Here is a 16,021-nt window from a genome sequence, read left to right as displayed (position 1 = left end):
TTGGCGAGCCGTGGTGCTCTCTTCATCAGCTGGGAGAGAGAGGTATGACGCGAGGGTGAAGGGGCGGGGCACAATGCAGCCGAGACCTTGTTTCTCAACATTGGAGACCGACAACCAGCAGCATGGATTGGTGTAGATGCACAACCCCAACGGTTGTCAAGTGTGATGGCCTCTGACTGTTGAGAAGTAGGTTTTTTGGGTCAAATCACAGTGTAAGTTGTGTTGCCGTAAGTACAGTCATCAATAAAGGTGCAGACCGGAATACATTTGGGAGTTGAAGTAAATATAATGCAATATGGGCTTCCTCTGGGCACTCTGGTTTCCTCTCACAGTCCAAGAACATGTTTTTCGCATAGACTGATGACTCTTCCCTTTGTATGTGTGTATATATATATGTGTGTTACATCATTCTTGTGTGTGTGTGTGTGTGTGTAGCGCAGTGCACCTAACATTGTAACATAGCATTTGGAGGAAAACTGCCAACCTGGGCTCTTCTAGACAAACACTAAAACTGATGATGATGCGCACACACACACACACACACACACACACACATTTTCAGAACCGATTATCCCATACGGGGTCGCGGGGAACCTGAGCCTACCCGGCAATACCAAAGCTGTAAATCACCGTGAAAGTGTCAACTAAATAGCAGCTCATCATTAGTGTATGATGAAAATAATAAATAAATGTTTAGTTGTATATTATAGAAATAAGTCTGTATGCAACATGACAAAGCAAAAAAAAAAAATCAAGAGCAGGATATGGGATGTAATTGTTGCCACAACCCCATGCCTCTTCCTACAGCTGGCAGGAGGTGGGATTCAAACCCGATCCTGTACCTCTGTCATAATATACGTACAGTATATATTATCAGTCTAAGCCTCGAGTTTGAATTGGCGAGGTAGCGTGTTCGCCGAGCAGCTGCGTAACGCCTTAGCAGCGTGCGGCCGTGTAATTTCGTTATGTTTCTGGCCGCGTTATTCCTCACGGTGAGCGCGTCGCCCAGGCCCGACACGGGCTGCTGGGTAAACAGCCGGTGTGTGTGAGACATGCAGCAACCGCGTGGGAATATTCCACTGGCAACATCCAGCCGGATGCCGTGTGCGTTGGATGGATCTTCATAACCTCCTCTGTTTGTTATTCTCTGCTTTCACCTCTTCTGGGGGGGGGGGCTTAGTACTGTCGTTGAGAAGGCCAAGGTTTGCTTCTTCTGGAAGTTTCCACAAGCTACTGAATTCGTGAAGGGGATATAACGTCAGTAATTGTCTTAAAGCTTTCAGATGGGTACAGATGTGAATTCCTCGCGTACGCTCCAAACGATCTGCCACTGGGTCCATCGTGTTCTCAATTAATCTTCCGGTAAAAATGTAGTACTTTTTTTTCCCAGAATACTGTGCATGAGCATGTAAATTTCCATTCCAGCAGAAATGGAAAGCGTCCGTTTACGGGTCACGCCGGGCCCCGGACACTGGACTCGTCATCTTTTTTTCTTTGAAAAATTTCAGCTTCTCACCATGTGGGTTTGAACGCGGCAAACGGAACGTGAGGAAATCATGTTCGCGCGAGGAGCCGTCCGACCACGACATTACACCTTTACGTTGCTGCGGGAAGTGGCTCACCAGCAGGTGGCGCAGTGGTTTGAGCTGGGTTCCAATCCCACCTCCAGCTGTAGTCCCCTCGCTTAAGATATTTACACTGAGCTACTGCAGTAGAAATTTCCTGGCTGTGCAAATGGGTGATTAATTGTAAGTAGTTTAGCGAACGTAACATGGTAAGTTACCCTGGAGAAAACTGTAGGTAAATGTCAATGTCAACAGAATCCATGTGGAAACACTTGTGAGCATGTAGTCGGGATTAGGAAGGATCACAGTGGATGCAACTGGGGAAAGATGTTCATTCACGGTGGGCAAACGTAGCAGAATCGGAGCAGCCCCTCCTGCCGTGACGGCGTCCCACCTCCCGAAATCTTCACGATGATCCGCATCTAAATGATGCCGAACCTTCATATTAAGCACTAAATTCTGCCTGTGAGAATGGGAGCAATCGCAGCCCCATCTGCTCTCTCCGCATCTTGCCGGGTTGGAGCGCTGCGCCGGTCCGCCGGGGGCCCCAAGACGAGCGCGTGTGCGTCAGCCCCCGACCCAAACACGTTCCGCCGCATAAACCCGGCCCGGAGGGCGGCGGAAGAGTCGGATTTCAGGTCCCATTTCCTGCGCCGTTACCCGCAGAGCCGCAGCGTACGAGAAGCGAGGTCTCGGTCCGAGGAGGAACCTTCTCTTGGGTTCATTTTCTGGAGGCAAAGGGCAGGACGTGGGTGGGATAACGGGAACCGTGGCTCGCACCGAGCGCCTCTCCCCACGGGTTGTCCTCGAGCGAAGCACTGAGGGGCGAGACCTCATGTCCAACTGGCTTTTCAAGGAGGGTTCATTAGACACTTGCGGTAAATACGGTGAACACTGATGTACTCTGCAGCTACAGCCCTAAACAGTCAGTTTGAATGATCCATGCGCTTATGTAACAGTATGCCGATGAGTATTTGCGGTGTGTGTGTGTGTGTGTGTGTGTGTGTACACACAGCACAGTGTTAAACACACGGCATGGTTGCCGCTCAGTGAGCGGGCAGCATGTGGTCAGCCATGGGTGGACACTCCCACCTTGTGCTCAGTGCAGGAATCGACCAAGAAAGCAAATAGACTGCGGGCTCCTCTTGAGACGACCATTTAACCAGTGACATTTCAACGATACGCACATTGCTTTTCCGCTTTTAAGGAAATCTTCTTCGATTGTCTGTCTTGAGAGAAAACAGCACCCGCGTTTCCAAACTGAGCGGTTCGAAGCCGGTAAAATGCTCCCGAACAGAGTACGAGTGCGGGGCCGCATTAGTTCAACTCGCTTCCGCTGTGTTTACAGCTCACGTCCTTCGTGAGCGTTGGTGATCAACGTGACGAACGTTGCACGTGTTTGTGGGACAAGGTGAGGATGCCCCAGCTGTCTATTCACCGCCAGGGGACAACACGTGTGTGTGTCACTCTTTATTAAGAATTTCAAGGGTTGTTTTACACGTTAAAGAACACGGAGCCATTCTTGTACAATAAGCACCAAAAGGAAGACGCGCGTCAAAAAGACGAGACACATTTGGAACGGAATGCAGTGCAACGGTACACATGAACATGCTGGGTAACATCTCTCCGCACCCCCCCAGTGTAAACTGCTGCGAGCTCATCCCTTAGGCGGAGCGCCGTCTGCGCTCTCGCTGCACGCACACCCGGCCCACTGCACGAAAGGGACGCCTCGCGGTCCTCCTGCTGCCAGACCGCAGAGGGACTTGAGGACACGACGTTCTGGTTCCTGCTGAGATATGAGGCTTGGCTCGCAAACAAAAACCAAACCATCACCACCAAAAAGTTAACTTCTTAACAGTATTTTAGCCACTGACTACATAATACCGTAGTGCATGACTCTGATTCCTTCACCACCTCCGGGAGGGGGGGGTATCAAATTAACAATTCATTAAAGCACAGAAAAACACAAAATAAACATAATGTCCACCTTCCAAACACACGTCAAAACAGGTCATGCTGTAAGTGCATTATAAGGTACGCAACTGTCCGTGGAATCATTTTGTGCAAACTGATGTGCATTTACTGTAGTTTTACAACGTCTCCGTTTACAGTAAATTCTCAAGTACGTGTATGAAATGACATGTGACAAATATTGTTATATTTAGACACCATCTTAGCATGTTCTATTGTTTCTCTTTTGATATCTAGATCGACTCTGTGCATATATAAAAAAAAATTATACATACATTTGCTTAACACGTTTTCATATTTTTATAGACGCTTATATTGCCCGTATAAACTTTGATAGGGAAACCTAACGTCGTGCTCGTTTCAGCCCATCAAGTGGTTATCAAAAAGGAGGAGGTATGAGGTATGGAACATAGGGCAAGGGGGGGTGCGCTTCGAGCTGTGGGTATCTCCCATGGGTGGATACAGCGTAAAACACGTACACTAAACCATCGAACGTGGATCCGATGAACACTTACATACTGAAATCCTGAAAGTCGCAACACTAAAGAACACAGCGGCTGCTTTTCCCGCCAAAAACACAGCGGTACGACGTGACACGCGGCAGAGCGCTCGGGGACTCTGGTTGACAAAGTGTGCCGCCTGCACCGTCATCGGGAAAAAAGAACAACAACAGCAGCAGCAGCAGTAAATACAACAGACAACAGATGGTTTACCGTGTGCTTCTACAGCCCGGGTGCCATAACAGCAAATGAAACGTGTAACGATACCTGTTTTCTACACGCCAACCTTGAACCAAACGCAAAGAGACGAGTCACAGGCTGCAGTGTGTCTGCAGCGTTAAATAACCATAAGTGGCACATAAACTAAGTGGAGATGCTTCTCGTGGACCGCGGTACATACTGAGCGGGAGCGCTCAGCACGCCGCACACCTCGGGGGGGGGCAGTTATTATTCATTTACTAATGAACCCCACACCCGTGTGACCTCCACCGATACAGTCCTGAGAAATGTGTGCCCACAGGGGCCCAGACTCTGGAATAAAGGCAAACTGAACTGAAAAATACCCAGAACCACAAAATCCATAATCCAAGGGTTATGCGAATATCATGACATATTACAGTACAGTTACATTGACAGCATGTCAATATGAAAACATATGTATATATATATATCTTTTTTTTTTTTCTTTCCCCCAGAATATATTGTGAAAACGGAGGGGGGTGTCTGACACAACTGACTCCGATCAATAAACGACAACGTTGAACTGGAGACCCCCGAGACCTGCGTTTGCACAGCCCCGGATTCACACTTTGAGCAAAACGGCGGCGCTTTAGCGACGTTACATTTGGCGGAACGTAAAAGATAAACGCGCCGCCCGGCTCGCTGCACCGCTCCCCTGGTGCGAGCGCTAAAAGCGCAGCGGCTGCAGGATCACTGTCGAATCCGCCTTCGTATTTGCCATATTATTCTATATTTGCCACCGAGGGGGAGACACATCATCCATAAAAATGTCATTTGTGCCCTGAAACAGATGAGCGCTCTGTGATTTGTGTCCCTTTCGATTGACATCTATCTCCCTGTTTGTGTGTTTGGGAAACGCGCCTGAAAACAGGAGCATATCTAATATACTTATAGAGGCCCTTGGATGTGTGTGTGTGCGCGTGTGTGGGTGTGGGTGTGAGACAAAACAACAGAAACACAGGAACCGCACAAAACGGAGGTGTCCCATTGGGGGAAACCAGCAGGTGTTCTGACGCAGCTCAGTAGCCGGGTTACCGACTCGGTCTGCCCCAGAGCTACGCTAGAGGTCGGGGGTTCGGTTAAAAATCATGCTCATCTCCAAGTATAAATACATATATCACCAAGCGGGAGGCATATGAGACAAGCACCAACCACCACCTGTCGGGCGTGTGCACCACCACTGGATTTGTGTTCGGCAAGTGCGTCCAGGCAGGGAAGCGGTTCGCACCCAGGCGTTTGTGTTGCCCGGTGCGGTCGGGCCGGTCGCTCCGGTTGAGGCCCCTCAGCGTGTCCTCAGCGTCTCTTGCTGTCGAGCAGCGCCCTCCAGTCGTCGTCCCAGGAGAGCAGGCGACGGCGGGACGGGCAGGGAGGGAGGTGTTTGTTGTGGCACGCCGTGAACAGGACGTGCTCCCACGCAGGGTTCGCTTCCGCACCTGTGCCGCAGAGCCAAAGGTTACCGTCTCGCACCTCGATGCCACACTGGTCGCCACGGTAACCGACTGCAACATAGCCTTTGTTTACGTCTGCCGCGGAGTTCACATTTGTCCGGTTTACAGTCATGAGCCTTTCTAGACGATGCGTATCGAGGTTTCGCCCTCAAGCTCTGCACTGTATCACTATTCTTCATATTCTGAAGGAGTGTAATAAAACAGACAACGTTAAGTAACATTTACTGGTGAATATGGAAGAGGATCCTGATCCACGATGATAGCAAAGGTGTCAATAACCCAGAACTGTGCCGTGTTACACACACACACACACACACACACACGCATGCAAACAGAAACACATATCACACGCTAACCAAGGATGTCGGGCTTGTCGTCGATGAGAAGGTCCCCGGACACGAGGGTCTTGTCCCTGGTCAGGATGGTGCGCTCCAGGAACTCATATCCCAGGTGCTTCTCTATCCAGGCGTACTGGGAACACGTAACAAGGCAGAGAGACTGAGCAACGTGGGCGATGGTCGCGCCCTAGGGGGGGTCGGGGGGTTGGGAGCCGCTCACCTTCTCGTACGGACAGTAGTGGTAATGCTTTATGGGACTTGTGCAAATGAACACGTCGGTGCTGCAGAAAGAGCAGGAGAGATTCCGTCACATTCGTTCCAGACAAAGCATCCTGGGAGTCAGAGTTCCTTTGGTGCCCTTAATCTCACTTTATGAACACAACTGGAGCCTGAAGTCTGTTCACAACCCTAAACCACTTTCAGCACTACATCGCAATCAGTAAAACCTGCATAATACATACAGGTACCTCAATTTAAAGGGCATCGCCCACCCAGACTGCAACTTCTCCTCTACTCCAAGCTTCTTCTTTTTGTCATGGTTTCTTTACAGGACTTACTTTTCCATCTTAGACATCTCCTTCAGAGCGGCCAAACCCCCCGGGAGAGGATCCAGCTCCAGGAAGAAGTTCTTTGATTCCCAAATGCTGATGGCTTTTTCCTGCAGAGAAAAAGTTCTCTTATGAACACAATACCTAAGATACCTACGTTAATTTCACAAGTGCAAAGCCCAATGACATGGCATTCTTGATCATCAGAAAATCTTACACGTTCGGTTGTGCACACTTTTCAAAAGTTCTAAAAGGCTTTTCTTGAGTTAAAGCAATTTATTAGTCAATAAGCAGTGGCCAGCTGTGGCTTTTTAAATACAGTAGTACTATTCTTGTGTTTATTTACATTTACTCATGCTTTCCTCCAGTGCAACTTAGAATGTTCAGCTACTTACAGTGACTGATGCTGCTTTTTTTTTTTTACTAGAGTAATGTTAATGGTTAGAGCTGTCACCTGTAAACTCAGAGGTCACAGGTTTGAATCCCACCTCATGCTCTAGTATTGTGAGCAGTATACCTACGCTACCTGCTGCCCCTTCTATTTACCTATCTGGGCCAGCAGGTGGCATAGTGGTTAGTCATCACTTGCAATCAGAAAGTTCTGGGATTCAAACTCAAATCTGACTGCGGCTGAAGCACCCTTAAGTAAGGAATTTAAGCCAAAATAACAATGTAGAAACGACCCCACCGTGAAGGCAAAACAAAGGTTAACTGCACCCAGTGAAGAGAAATGAGCGGCGCCTATATTAGAGTAATAACGGTAGCTGCGTAATGACATAGTAGAGCGACAGAGTGGAAGAGACATTTTATGCAAATTGTGACATTGATTGGATGCGCTGGAGGGAACAGATCCTATACGCTGTTAAACGCAGTGAACACGCTGAGATGTATCAGTCGCAGCCGAAACCATTTGTTCCCCATTTGTAGCACGACTAGTTACACGTTATACTAGTACAGGTGACCGGGACTCACACACAGGTCGCTGCGGAGTTGCCCGTACTGGCTGGACACCCAGAAGCCCCTGCGCTCCTCCAGGCTGACATAGGGCTCCGCGGGGTACCGAGCCCGATACTTCTTCAGGAATCCGCCCTCGAAGTCGGCGATCACTCCGTCCATGTCCACGAGGACGCGCAGCCGCCTCGCGCTCGCGCTCCTCCCGCCCGCCGACATGTGCAGGCAGCGCGCGAAGCGGCCGCGCCACTGCGGCTCGAGGAGGCGCGCGACCCGCGTCAGCAGAGTCATGAGCGGATCCGGGGTCCGAGCTCAGTTGTCCGGCGACAGCAGTGCGGCAGGGGCGTGCTGCTCAGAGTCATCAGGCTGCGAACGCGAACACACACACACACAGACAGGCGCGCGCGTGGAATACGACATTTAATGCGCGCGTGCTACACCGCCTGCGGGCAAAGTTTCACACTTATGTTGTGTGTGGAACTGAAGTGGCGCCGTAATCACATGGGGCGCAGAGAATGTCCTTTCGGGAACTCTTGGGAACGGGGTAAAAACAGAGTACAAGCAGTGAGGGGCAGGCAGCGAGCGGTAACCCGGCAGCACCCGCGTCCGGTTCCGGTTTTCTCTCGTCTCCCTTAATTTAACTCCCTCGGAGCCACCGGGCTGCACGCAGACAACCACACACGGCACCCTTAATAAAGAGTGTTTAAACGTTTCTGTTAGAATTTCTAATAATACAACGAACTATTGAAGAAGAAGGAGGAGCGTCTTAACATCTGCATTGTGAATTCATCCCCGTTATATTTAAGCCGGGTATTTTCTTGCAGTAAAGAGTACACTAAAACAGAATGCAGTAGAATTCGGTGTACTGTACAATTTTTTTTTTCCCAATATGCCCGTTATATTCGGTCACTATAAACCGAAGTCTGAATTGTCAAGTGACGATGTCACTGCCTCTTTAGGCGCTACGACGTAATCCTACTGAAATCTCGCCGGAAGTGCGCCTTGCGACGAGCTCTCGCGATATCTCCTCTCAGTGGCGGCTCTCAGGGCCCCTCACTCACTCACCCCGGATTCGTTCCTTGCGTTTGAATGAAATCGGAGCCGCGGACGGGCACGGTCCACCACACGAAAGAGGATGGCGTCAGCCTTGGAGCAGTTCGTGAACAATGTGCGGCAGCTCTCCGCCCAAGGTAGACGCGCCGGAGCGCTTTGAACGTACGAAACTGCCGCAATGGCACGGCTGCTGTTAGCATTTTTGCTAAGTGTCGTTAGCTTTTTGCTCGATCATGTAAACACGCCTTGTGATTCTTCGCGGCCACCTCGCGGGGACTTGTTGGATAGCGTAGTTAAAAATCTAGCAATGCGGAGGCGTTCCCCTGCCGCCCCATTAAAACCCACAGTTAATGTTGCCGCTCGAAAATACACTTTTTGTGCTTCCTCGTGAAAATATTTCCAGGAGAATGTTAAGACTTAGGTCCGACCCGCTGCTTTCGTGATTGGTTACGACGATCTTACAAAAGAACCTCGTTCTTCAGTGATTGGTTCTTGTCTTCCACGCAGGAATCCTATTGGTCGCCGAGCCTGTCAATAAATGTGTCGGCCGCACTTCCTCTCTGAAATGTGTCGCAGGGCCTTGACAGCAGGACACTCAGTTGTCTCTTATGGCGTGTGTTATGCACAATAACGTGTGTTTCTTTGTTAAAAGTTAACTTCTAACGCAAATTACGTTTTTGATTTTTAAAAACCTTTGATCCAAAAAGAAAGCACATACGATTATAAGATGTAGTCACTGATCCATCCTTAGTCTAGAAACATATCCTAAATCAGTGAATGTTGAGTGAAAAGTATTTTTAGTTATAGAAAAGTTTTGCTTTGACCAAGATGGTGGTATAGCAGAGTGGACCAGTCTTTCAGTTTCTGTGTGTGTCATAGTCTTTGGAATTGTTTTCCATTTGCAGTAAGTACCATCCTGATCCTTGCTGACTTGGGACATTTGTGATAATCATGCTGAATGCTCTGTGTGTGTGAGTGTGAGAGAAAGAGAGGAGGAGCTGTCTCACTGTTGTTCCCATTCCCTGCCCCTCTCAGGTCAGATGACTCAGCTGTGTGAGTTGATTAACAAGAGTGGGGAGCTGCTGGCCAAGAATCTGTCGCACCTGGACACGGTCCTGGGAGCGCTGGACGTCCAGGAGCACTCCCTTGGGGTGCTGGCTGTGCTGTAAGTGCCCCCCAGCCATCCCGCTTCTGCCTTTGAGCTCAATCCTGGTGCGGCCTGCAGGGGGTCTCCGTATCTTATCATAAAGGAAGGGTATCAAACTCAATCCCTACAATCAACAGGCTGGAGAGTTTGATTATAGTACGTGGTCTGTCTTAGTTATTTTACATATTTTAAATGTGTTCACAAGCATGAAAACAGATCATTTATGTAGAGTACTCCAACCCCCAAATGTATGTATTTTTAGAGAATGTATGTTTTTAGAGAATGAAGTTTATTAAGTAGTTATTAGGGGGTGATGTGATCGTTCTTGTCCCAGATTTTGAATGGCTGCGCATCACTTTCTTATGTCTAGTGTTAGAAATGGACTGCGGCGCACAAGAGGTGGTTCTTCTCAACAATAAGGGAGTTTCGGAGTTTGTCGCTACCATCAGACATAGTCGGGCTGAAGGAGTCAATCTTTTTGAAGCATTTGTGGTTGTGAGGACTGGGAGCTGAACTGATCGACAAAGAGCATTGCAACAATGTCTTAAACTTGTTGAGTCTGCGTTACAGAGGCTAAGCGACAATTCTTGTGGTTTGTGTTTTTAACACACCTGGGTGTTGGGACAGGTCCCTGACTGCACATCTGCTGCCTGCTTCCCCCACAGGTTTGTGAAGTTCTCCATGCCAAATATCCCCGACTTCGAGACATTATTCTCCCAAGTCCAGCTGTTTATCAGCACCTGCAACGGAGAGCACATTCGATATGCCACTGATACCTGTGAGTATCACCATGGCAACTACTGCAGGTTCAGACTGCACTCTCCAGCAGGATGTGGCCGTCAACTTGCTGCTCATCACGTCCTGTTTGGTTTGTCTCCCTAGTTGCCGGCCTCTGCCATCAGCTGACGAACGCTTTAGTGGAACGTAAACAGGCAAGGAGACGCACTTCGTTCATCCGGCTGCTTCTGCTCTTACCGTCTCTGAGCGGTGATCACACAAGTAAAATCCCCAACAGTAACCAGGACAGGCGGCTTTTTATAACGCACCATCACAGCAACCCCTTCCCCCAACCCCACGAGCCTGTGTGTGAGCCGTGCGTCTGTTAATAATTTATCCCAGCAGTGTTTTGCCACTGAGTCCATACCTCTTCTTCCTCCCTGCCTTTCCGCAGCCATTAAGAGGAGTGACCGTCCTCAGACAGGCAATAGATAAAATGCAGCTGAATGCAAACCAACTTACCTCAGTTCACGCAGACCTGTGTCAGGTAGGTGGAACACCTTTGGGTCAGCATCCAGAATAACCGTCGCTGGTGTGTGTGTGTGTGTGCTTTTTATAATTTTATTCCCATGTGTCATTTATTTCCAAAATTATTTATTGGTTGTCTGTTGCTCTTACAACTTAATAAAAAATATTTCACAGATGAGCATGCAGCAGTTGTTTCGCTTCAGAAGAGTTTAATACCAAAAACAGGCCTTCCAGAGTCGGGGGAAGGGATTTGAACAAGCAGCCTTCTGAATACGCGTACCTTTCCTTCACTGCTGTGACACCTTCCTGTTTTCGGCCCTGCGTGTCCACAGCTGTGCTTGTTGGCCAAGTGCTTCAAGCCAGCGCTCCCCTTCCTGGATGTGGACATGATGGACATCTGCAAAGAGAACGGCGCCTACGACGCCAAGCACTTCCTCTGCTACTACTACTATGGCGGCATGATCTACACGGGCCTGAAGAACTTTGAGAGGGCCCTCTATTTTTACGAGCAGGTGATGCACTTCCGCGCTCTGGTTTCGGTGCCCTTGTGCGCTGGCACATTTCTAATGACAGGTTTCGCCTTCAGTGGACTTGGTTTCTGTTTCTCACACACCAGCTTTGAAATGTCGGTTTCCAGCTTGTTGTGGTGTCACGCACCAACTCGTTACCCTAAAAACACGATTTGGACCAGAAGTCTGTTTGTATCTCCATTGTTTGTAACTCCACTCACTTTTTTCCCCTCTAAGTTACAGTAATATAGACGCCCATCGACTTATTCCCAGTTTAGGGTTTGAAAAATTATGGCTGAAGAAATGTGTAGTAGACATTTGCAGTTCCGTTTTTATATATTTATTAACTTTGAGCTTAATTACTGTGAAAGCTCAATTATTTAAATGGACAAGTAAAAACAAAGTAAATGTACATCTTTGCAAAGTTATTTTCAAGTATTGATTAATCACCAGTTTATTCCATAAAAGTGTAGTATTCCTCATGTTGTTGATCGTCAGCACTCAGGAACACCAGACATGAGCTGTAAGCACCGTGGAAGTAAGTTTAATTATGGTCCTGTACTCCTGTTTTACCTTTTTGTTGATATGTCAGGTAAACATTGGCTGTGCTGGCTCTGCTACATACAGAAATTTTAGGACACAGATAAGCAAAGAAAATGCAGTTAAAAATAAATGAGCTTAGAGTGTTTGTACGTGCAGGGCGGGGCTGTTGCCACGTCACTCAGCCCTGGCGGTCCTCTCGTTCGCAGGCCATCACCACTCCAGCCATGGCGGTCAGTCATATCATGTTGGAGGCGTACAAGAAGTACATTCTGGTCTCCTTGATCCTTCACGGGAAAGTACAGCAGCTTCCCAAGTACACGTCGCAGATCGTGGGGAGGTTCATCAAGGTGAGCAGAGGTCAAACCTCAGAGACACACGCGTCTCCGCTGGTAACGTAGATCTGCCTCCCCGTTCTTTCCCATGATGCTTCTCTCCTGCAGTTTTATAGGAACACGTTGGCTCCGGAGGCAGTAGGCTTTCTCATGTGTGTTGTCACCCCAACGCAGCCCCTGAGCAACGCCTACCACGAGCTGGCCCAGGTGTACGCCACAAACAACCCCGGCGAGCTGCGTAGCCTCGTCAACAAGCACAGCGAGACGTTCACCCGGGACAACAACGCCGGCCTCGTCAAGCAGTGCCTCTCCTCCCTCTACAAGAAGAACATCCAGAGGCTCACCAAGGTCAGCGTGGGGTCGAGTCCCGGTTGACGTCCCAGCTCCCTGTTGAATCCTGATTCCGCTTATTTGACGTTTGGTTGGGCTGTGGGATATGAGACCTCCTTGGAATTTTGAAGCTTTCCAGTTTATTTCTAAGTTGCCCTTGTGCATTTTCTGAAATTGCGCGTTTTAAGTGAAGTGCATACAGCCTTTATTGACACACCCAGGCGATAGAGGGCAGTAAAGAGTTTTTTCCCCACTTACAGCTACAGCAGAGATTTAGGATGGTGCATGTGTGTGTGTGTGCATGTGCCTCACTGGTCAAAATGATGTTGGAGTTGCAAAGAGTCATTTGTAAGTTGAGGTGCCAGTGCACTCATTAATAGTCCATTTTGAAAGGCAAAAAAGGCACCTCGCTCATCTACCTGATTTGTTGCTTCTCCTTCCTTTCCGCAGACCTTCCTCACATTATCCCTGCAAGACATGGCGAGCCGAGTGCAGCTGTCGGGCCCTCAGGAGGCCGAGAAGTACGTTCTGCACATGGTAAGCATGGGGGCGGGGCTGCAGCCCTTTATCTCTCTGAAAGTGTCTTTGATCCATACAGCAAAGTTGAATATTAAACCTTTTAAAAATGACAGGCTCAGTCGGGAGTAAAAGTAGAACAAACACTGTTTTTGCTAAGTTTTTACCCTTTCCTCTGGGAACACTTGAGTGGTGAGCAAAAAGTGCTATTTTCCACTTTCACAGTATACGACTGAAGAATAATTCCAGAGGGATTTTCTCCTTCAATATTGCTTTCGTTCTGTGTCTCGTGTTGTGTGCAGATTGAAGACGGAGAAATCTACGCCAGTATAAACCAGAAAGACGGTATGGTCTGTTTCCATGACAACCCAGAAAAGTACAACAACCCTGCAATGCTCCATAAAATTGACCAAGAGGTAAACAAAACCCTCTTTCATATACTGGTGTGAATGTGTGTATTTATTTGTAGTCCTGTGTGTGTGTGTGTGTGTGTGTGTGTGTTTTGCTGTAGCCTTGTCTTTTCCTTCAGGATTAGGGCTGCACGTGTCGTACTGGTTAGAGCTGCCACCTTTGGACTCAAAGGCCACAGGTTCGAATCCCACCTCCTGCTATAGTACCCTTGATGAAGGCTCTTGAACTGATCCAGTGTAAACCACCCAATTGCTTAAATAAGTCACTGTGGAGGAACACATACAAAATGCGCACACACCATCTGAGCCTAACCCAGCAACACAGGGCGAAAGGCTGGAGGGGGAGGGGACACACCCAGGACGGGACGCCAGTCCGTCGCAAGGCACCCCAAGCAGGACTCGAACCCCAGACCCACTGGAGAGCAGGACCCAGTTCAACCCACTGTGCCACCACGCCCCCTCTGCATACAAAACGAATACATGTAACAAACCTCTGTCATTAACATGTTTGCGAATTGCGCAGGGTGTTTCTGATCTTCGTTTTGTTTTAACGAAACAATTGGAAGTGCGCACCAGTGTTTCGCCCTTTGACACGAAGATGAGCGTCGCACCTCCAGCTCCACACTGGCGAGCGACCCGTAGAAATCGAACAGAAAGAGGCTGTGCGTTCAAAGTCGCTTCGGACCGTCCGCTCAGAGTCAGAGATGGCGTTTTGCTTGGGTGCCGTTACCCATAATGCTTTAGCAGCCGCATCGACGGTAGCCTTCGCGCCTTCGGGCTCATTCGCAGAGTAAGTCGTGTTAAAGGTGTCACACCTGTCAAGGCCCCTTCCCTTGTTTCATCTGCTCTTTGTTAATGGCTTTCCTGCCTGTGTTGCGTCGCAAAGTGGGGGGGCGAGCAATGGCAGGTATACAATGCCAGCTCAATGAAACACCATGTTTCCTGCGCAGATGCTCAAGTGTATAGAACTGGACGAGAAGCTCAAGGCCATGGATCAGGAGATCACCGTCAACCCACAGTTTGTGCAGAAGGTGAGTGTTCGGTCACCCGAAGGAGGTTTGAAAGCTCCTTACGGCCCAGCTGTTGTACCCGGGAGAGTGGCTCTTACCCTCAGTTATTTGTTTTGTTGAGCATGTTCACAAACTGAAATGTGCTGCTAAATACAGATGGGCAGCAGGTGGCGTAGTGCTTAGAGACGTTGCTTTCCTATGACCCACATTTGAACCTTGGTCAGGTTACATACTTGACACAGTAAAAATTATCCTGCTGTAAAAATGTGTAAATCACTAAGTATCTTAGTGCATAAGCCTATCATTGTAGGTTACTTTGGACAAAGGGCTTGAATAATAAATGTCTGCTGTGTAAAGATGGAAAATAAATAGTTTGACCAGATACAGAGCTGGTCCAGTATTGGGTGCCATCTGTTAGATGAATCAAGTTCATTCATTATTATATTTGTGTAATATGGATTGCTGTAACTGATATTTGATGGTAGTTGGATTTTTTTTTTTTCTGAAGGCTTCGGTGTAGTTATCCAGAATGATGAAGTTCTGATGTTCCTTTTAAAAAGTCTACCAGAGCTGTGTCTTATTCTCTGTTATGTTCAGAGCTGCTTTTAACCATTTCTTTAATTTGTTGGTTTTCAATCTCAGGTGGATGGAATATCACAAGTGAAAAGAAGGTAATTCTCTCTTGACTTTTTCCTGCGTTTCAGAGTATGGGATCACAAGAGGACGAAGTCGGAAGCAAGACGTCAAGTTACTCTTGAGGGTTTTGGTGGCGGGAGCACCATCATGGATTGGGTTCTTGTCAGAAGACAGAGCTCTGTAAAGGAGCGGGGAAATGTACAGAGCCTGGACACTGCTTGAGAAAACATACACATGTGTGAAAGTCAGTTGCTGTTTTCACACACTGTCTTGCGGATAAAACAAAGTTTGTCAGTGTTTTATTTATCAATGTTCTAATGGGATCCCCATTGCCACATAAACAACAAAAATTAAAAATGGACATTTGTTCAAAAGTAATTTGTGAAGAGGTTTCTCGCGTTACATAACTTTGGCTCGTGTATTTCACTAAGTGTCCTGTGGGGGTGATGTTTAATACGCGCAGCAGAAATGCAAAAACCAGTAAAATCTTGATTTCCAGAGATATTTACTCGCAAACTATGAACACAAATCGTTCCTTCCACCGGCCGCCAGAGGTCCCCCTTGGTCTTGGAAATACCTGCACTTCCACTGGCCGCTAGAGGTCGCGCTTGGCCTATTGAAAAGGTACCGACTGTACGTTCTGCTCTTGTCCTCATTGTGAGAAATCATGGGTGGTGGTAATGATGCTTCTCCTTTCTGGTCCAGAAGACCCAGCGTGTCTTCAGTTTC

The 16,021-nt window shown here is 48.2% G+C and overlaps 3 protein-coding genes across 3 annotated transcripts in view; 1 reads left to right on the top strand and 2 right to left on the bottom strand.

Moving 5' to 3' along the window:
* LOC108930258 (zinc finger protein 420-like) overlaps nt 1-16,021 on the bottom strand; it is a 1,123,701-nt gene that overhangs the window by 309,962 nt on the left and 797,718 nt on the right. The window lies entirely within an intron of this gene.
* nt5m (5',3'-nucleotidase, mitochondrial) lies at nt 4,733-8,467 on the bottom strand. The gene is made up of 5 exons (XM_029252725.1): nt 7,583-8,467; nt 6,620-6,720; nt 6,283-6,343; nt 6,081-6,195; nt 4,733-5,709 (listed from the first exon to the last, which is right to left on the bottom strand). Exons 1-5 carry the CDS (start codon nt 7,850-7,852, stop codon nt 5,570-5,572), a joined length of 687 nt encoding a protein of 228 aa, XP_029108558.1. The 5' UTR covers nt 7,853-8,467; the 3' UTR covers nt 4,733-5,569.
* Nucleotides 8,605-15,629, top strand: cops3 (COP9 signalosome subunit 3). Its single transcript, XM_018745483.2, has 12 exons — nt 8,605-8,751; nt 9,650-9,779; nt 10,427-10,539; nt 10,644-10,693; nt 10,933-11,025; nt 11,339-11,518; nt 12,265-12,405; nt 12,565-12,738; nt 13,171-13,257; nt 13,539-13,652; nt 14,597-14,677; nt 15,361-15,629. The coding sequence occupies exons 1-12, from the start codon at nt 8,697-8,699 to the stop codon at nt 15,412-15,414; spliced, it is 1,272 nt and encodes a 423-aa protein (XP_018600999.1). The 5' UTR covers nt 8,605-8,696; the 3' UTR covers nt 15,415-15,629.

The sequence above is a fragment of the Scleropages formosus genome, chromosome 1, assembly GCF_900964775.1.
Source record: "Scleropages formosus chromosome 1, fSclFor1.1, whole genome shotgun sequence".
NCBI lineage: Eukaryota > Metazoa > Chordata > Actinopteri > Osteoglossiformes > Osteoglossidae > Scleropages > Scleropages formosus.
Note: the sequence above shows the minus strand (reverse complement) of the source record. Positions and strands in the feature narration are given on the sequence as shown.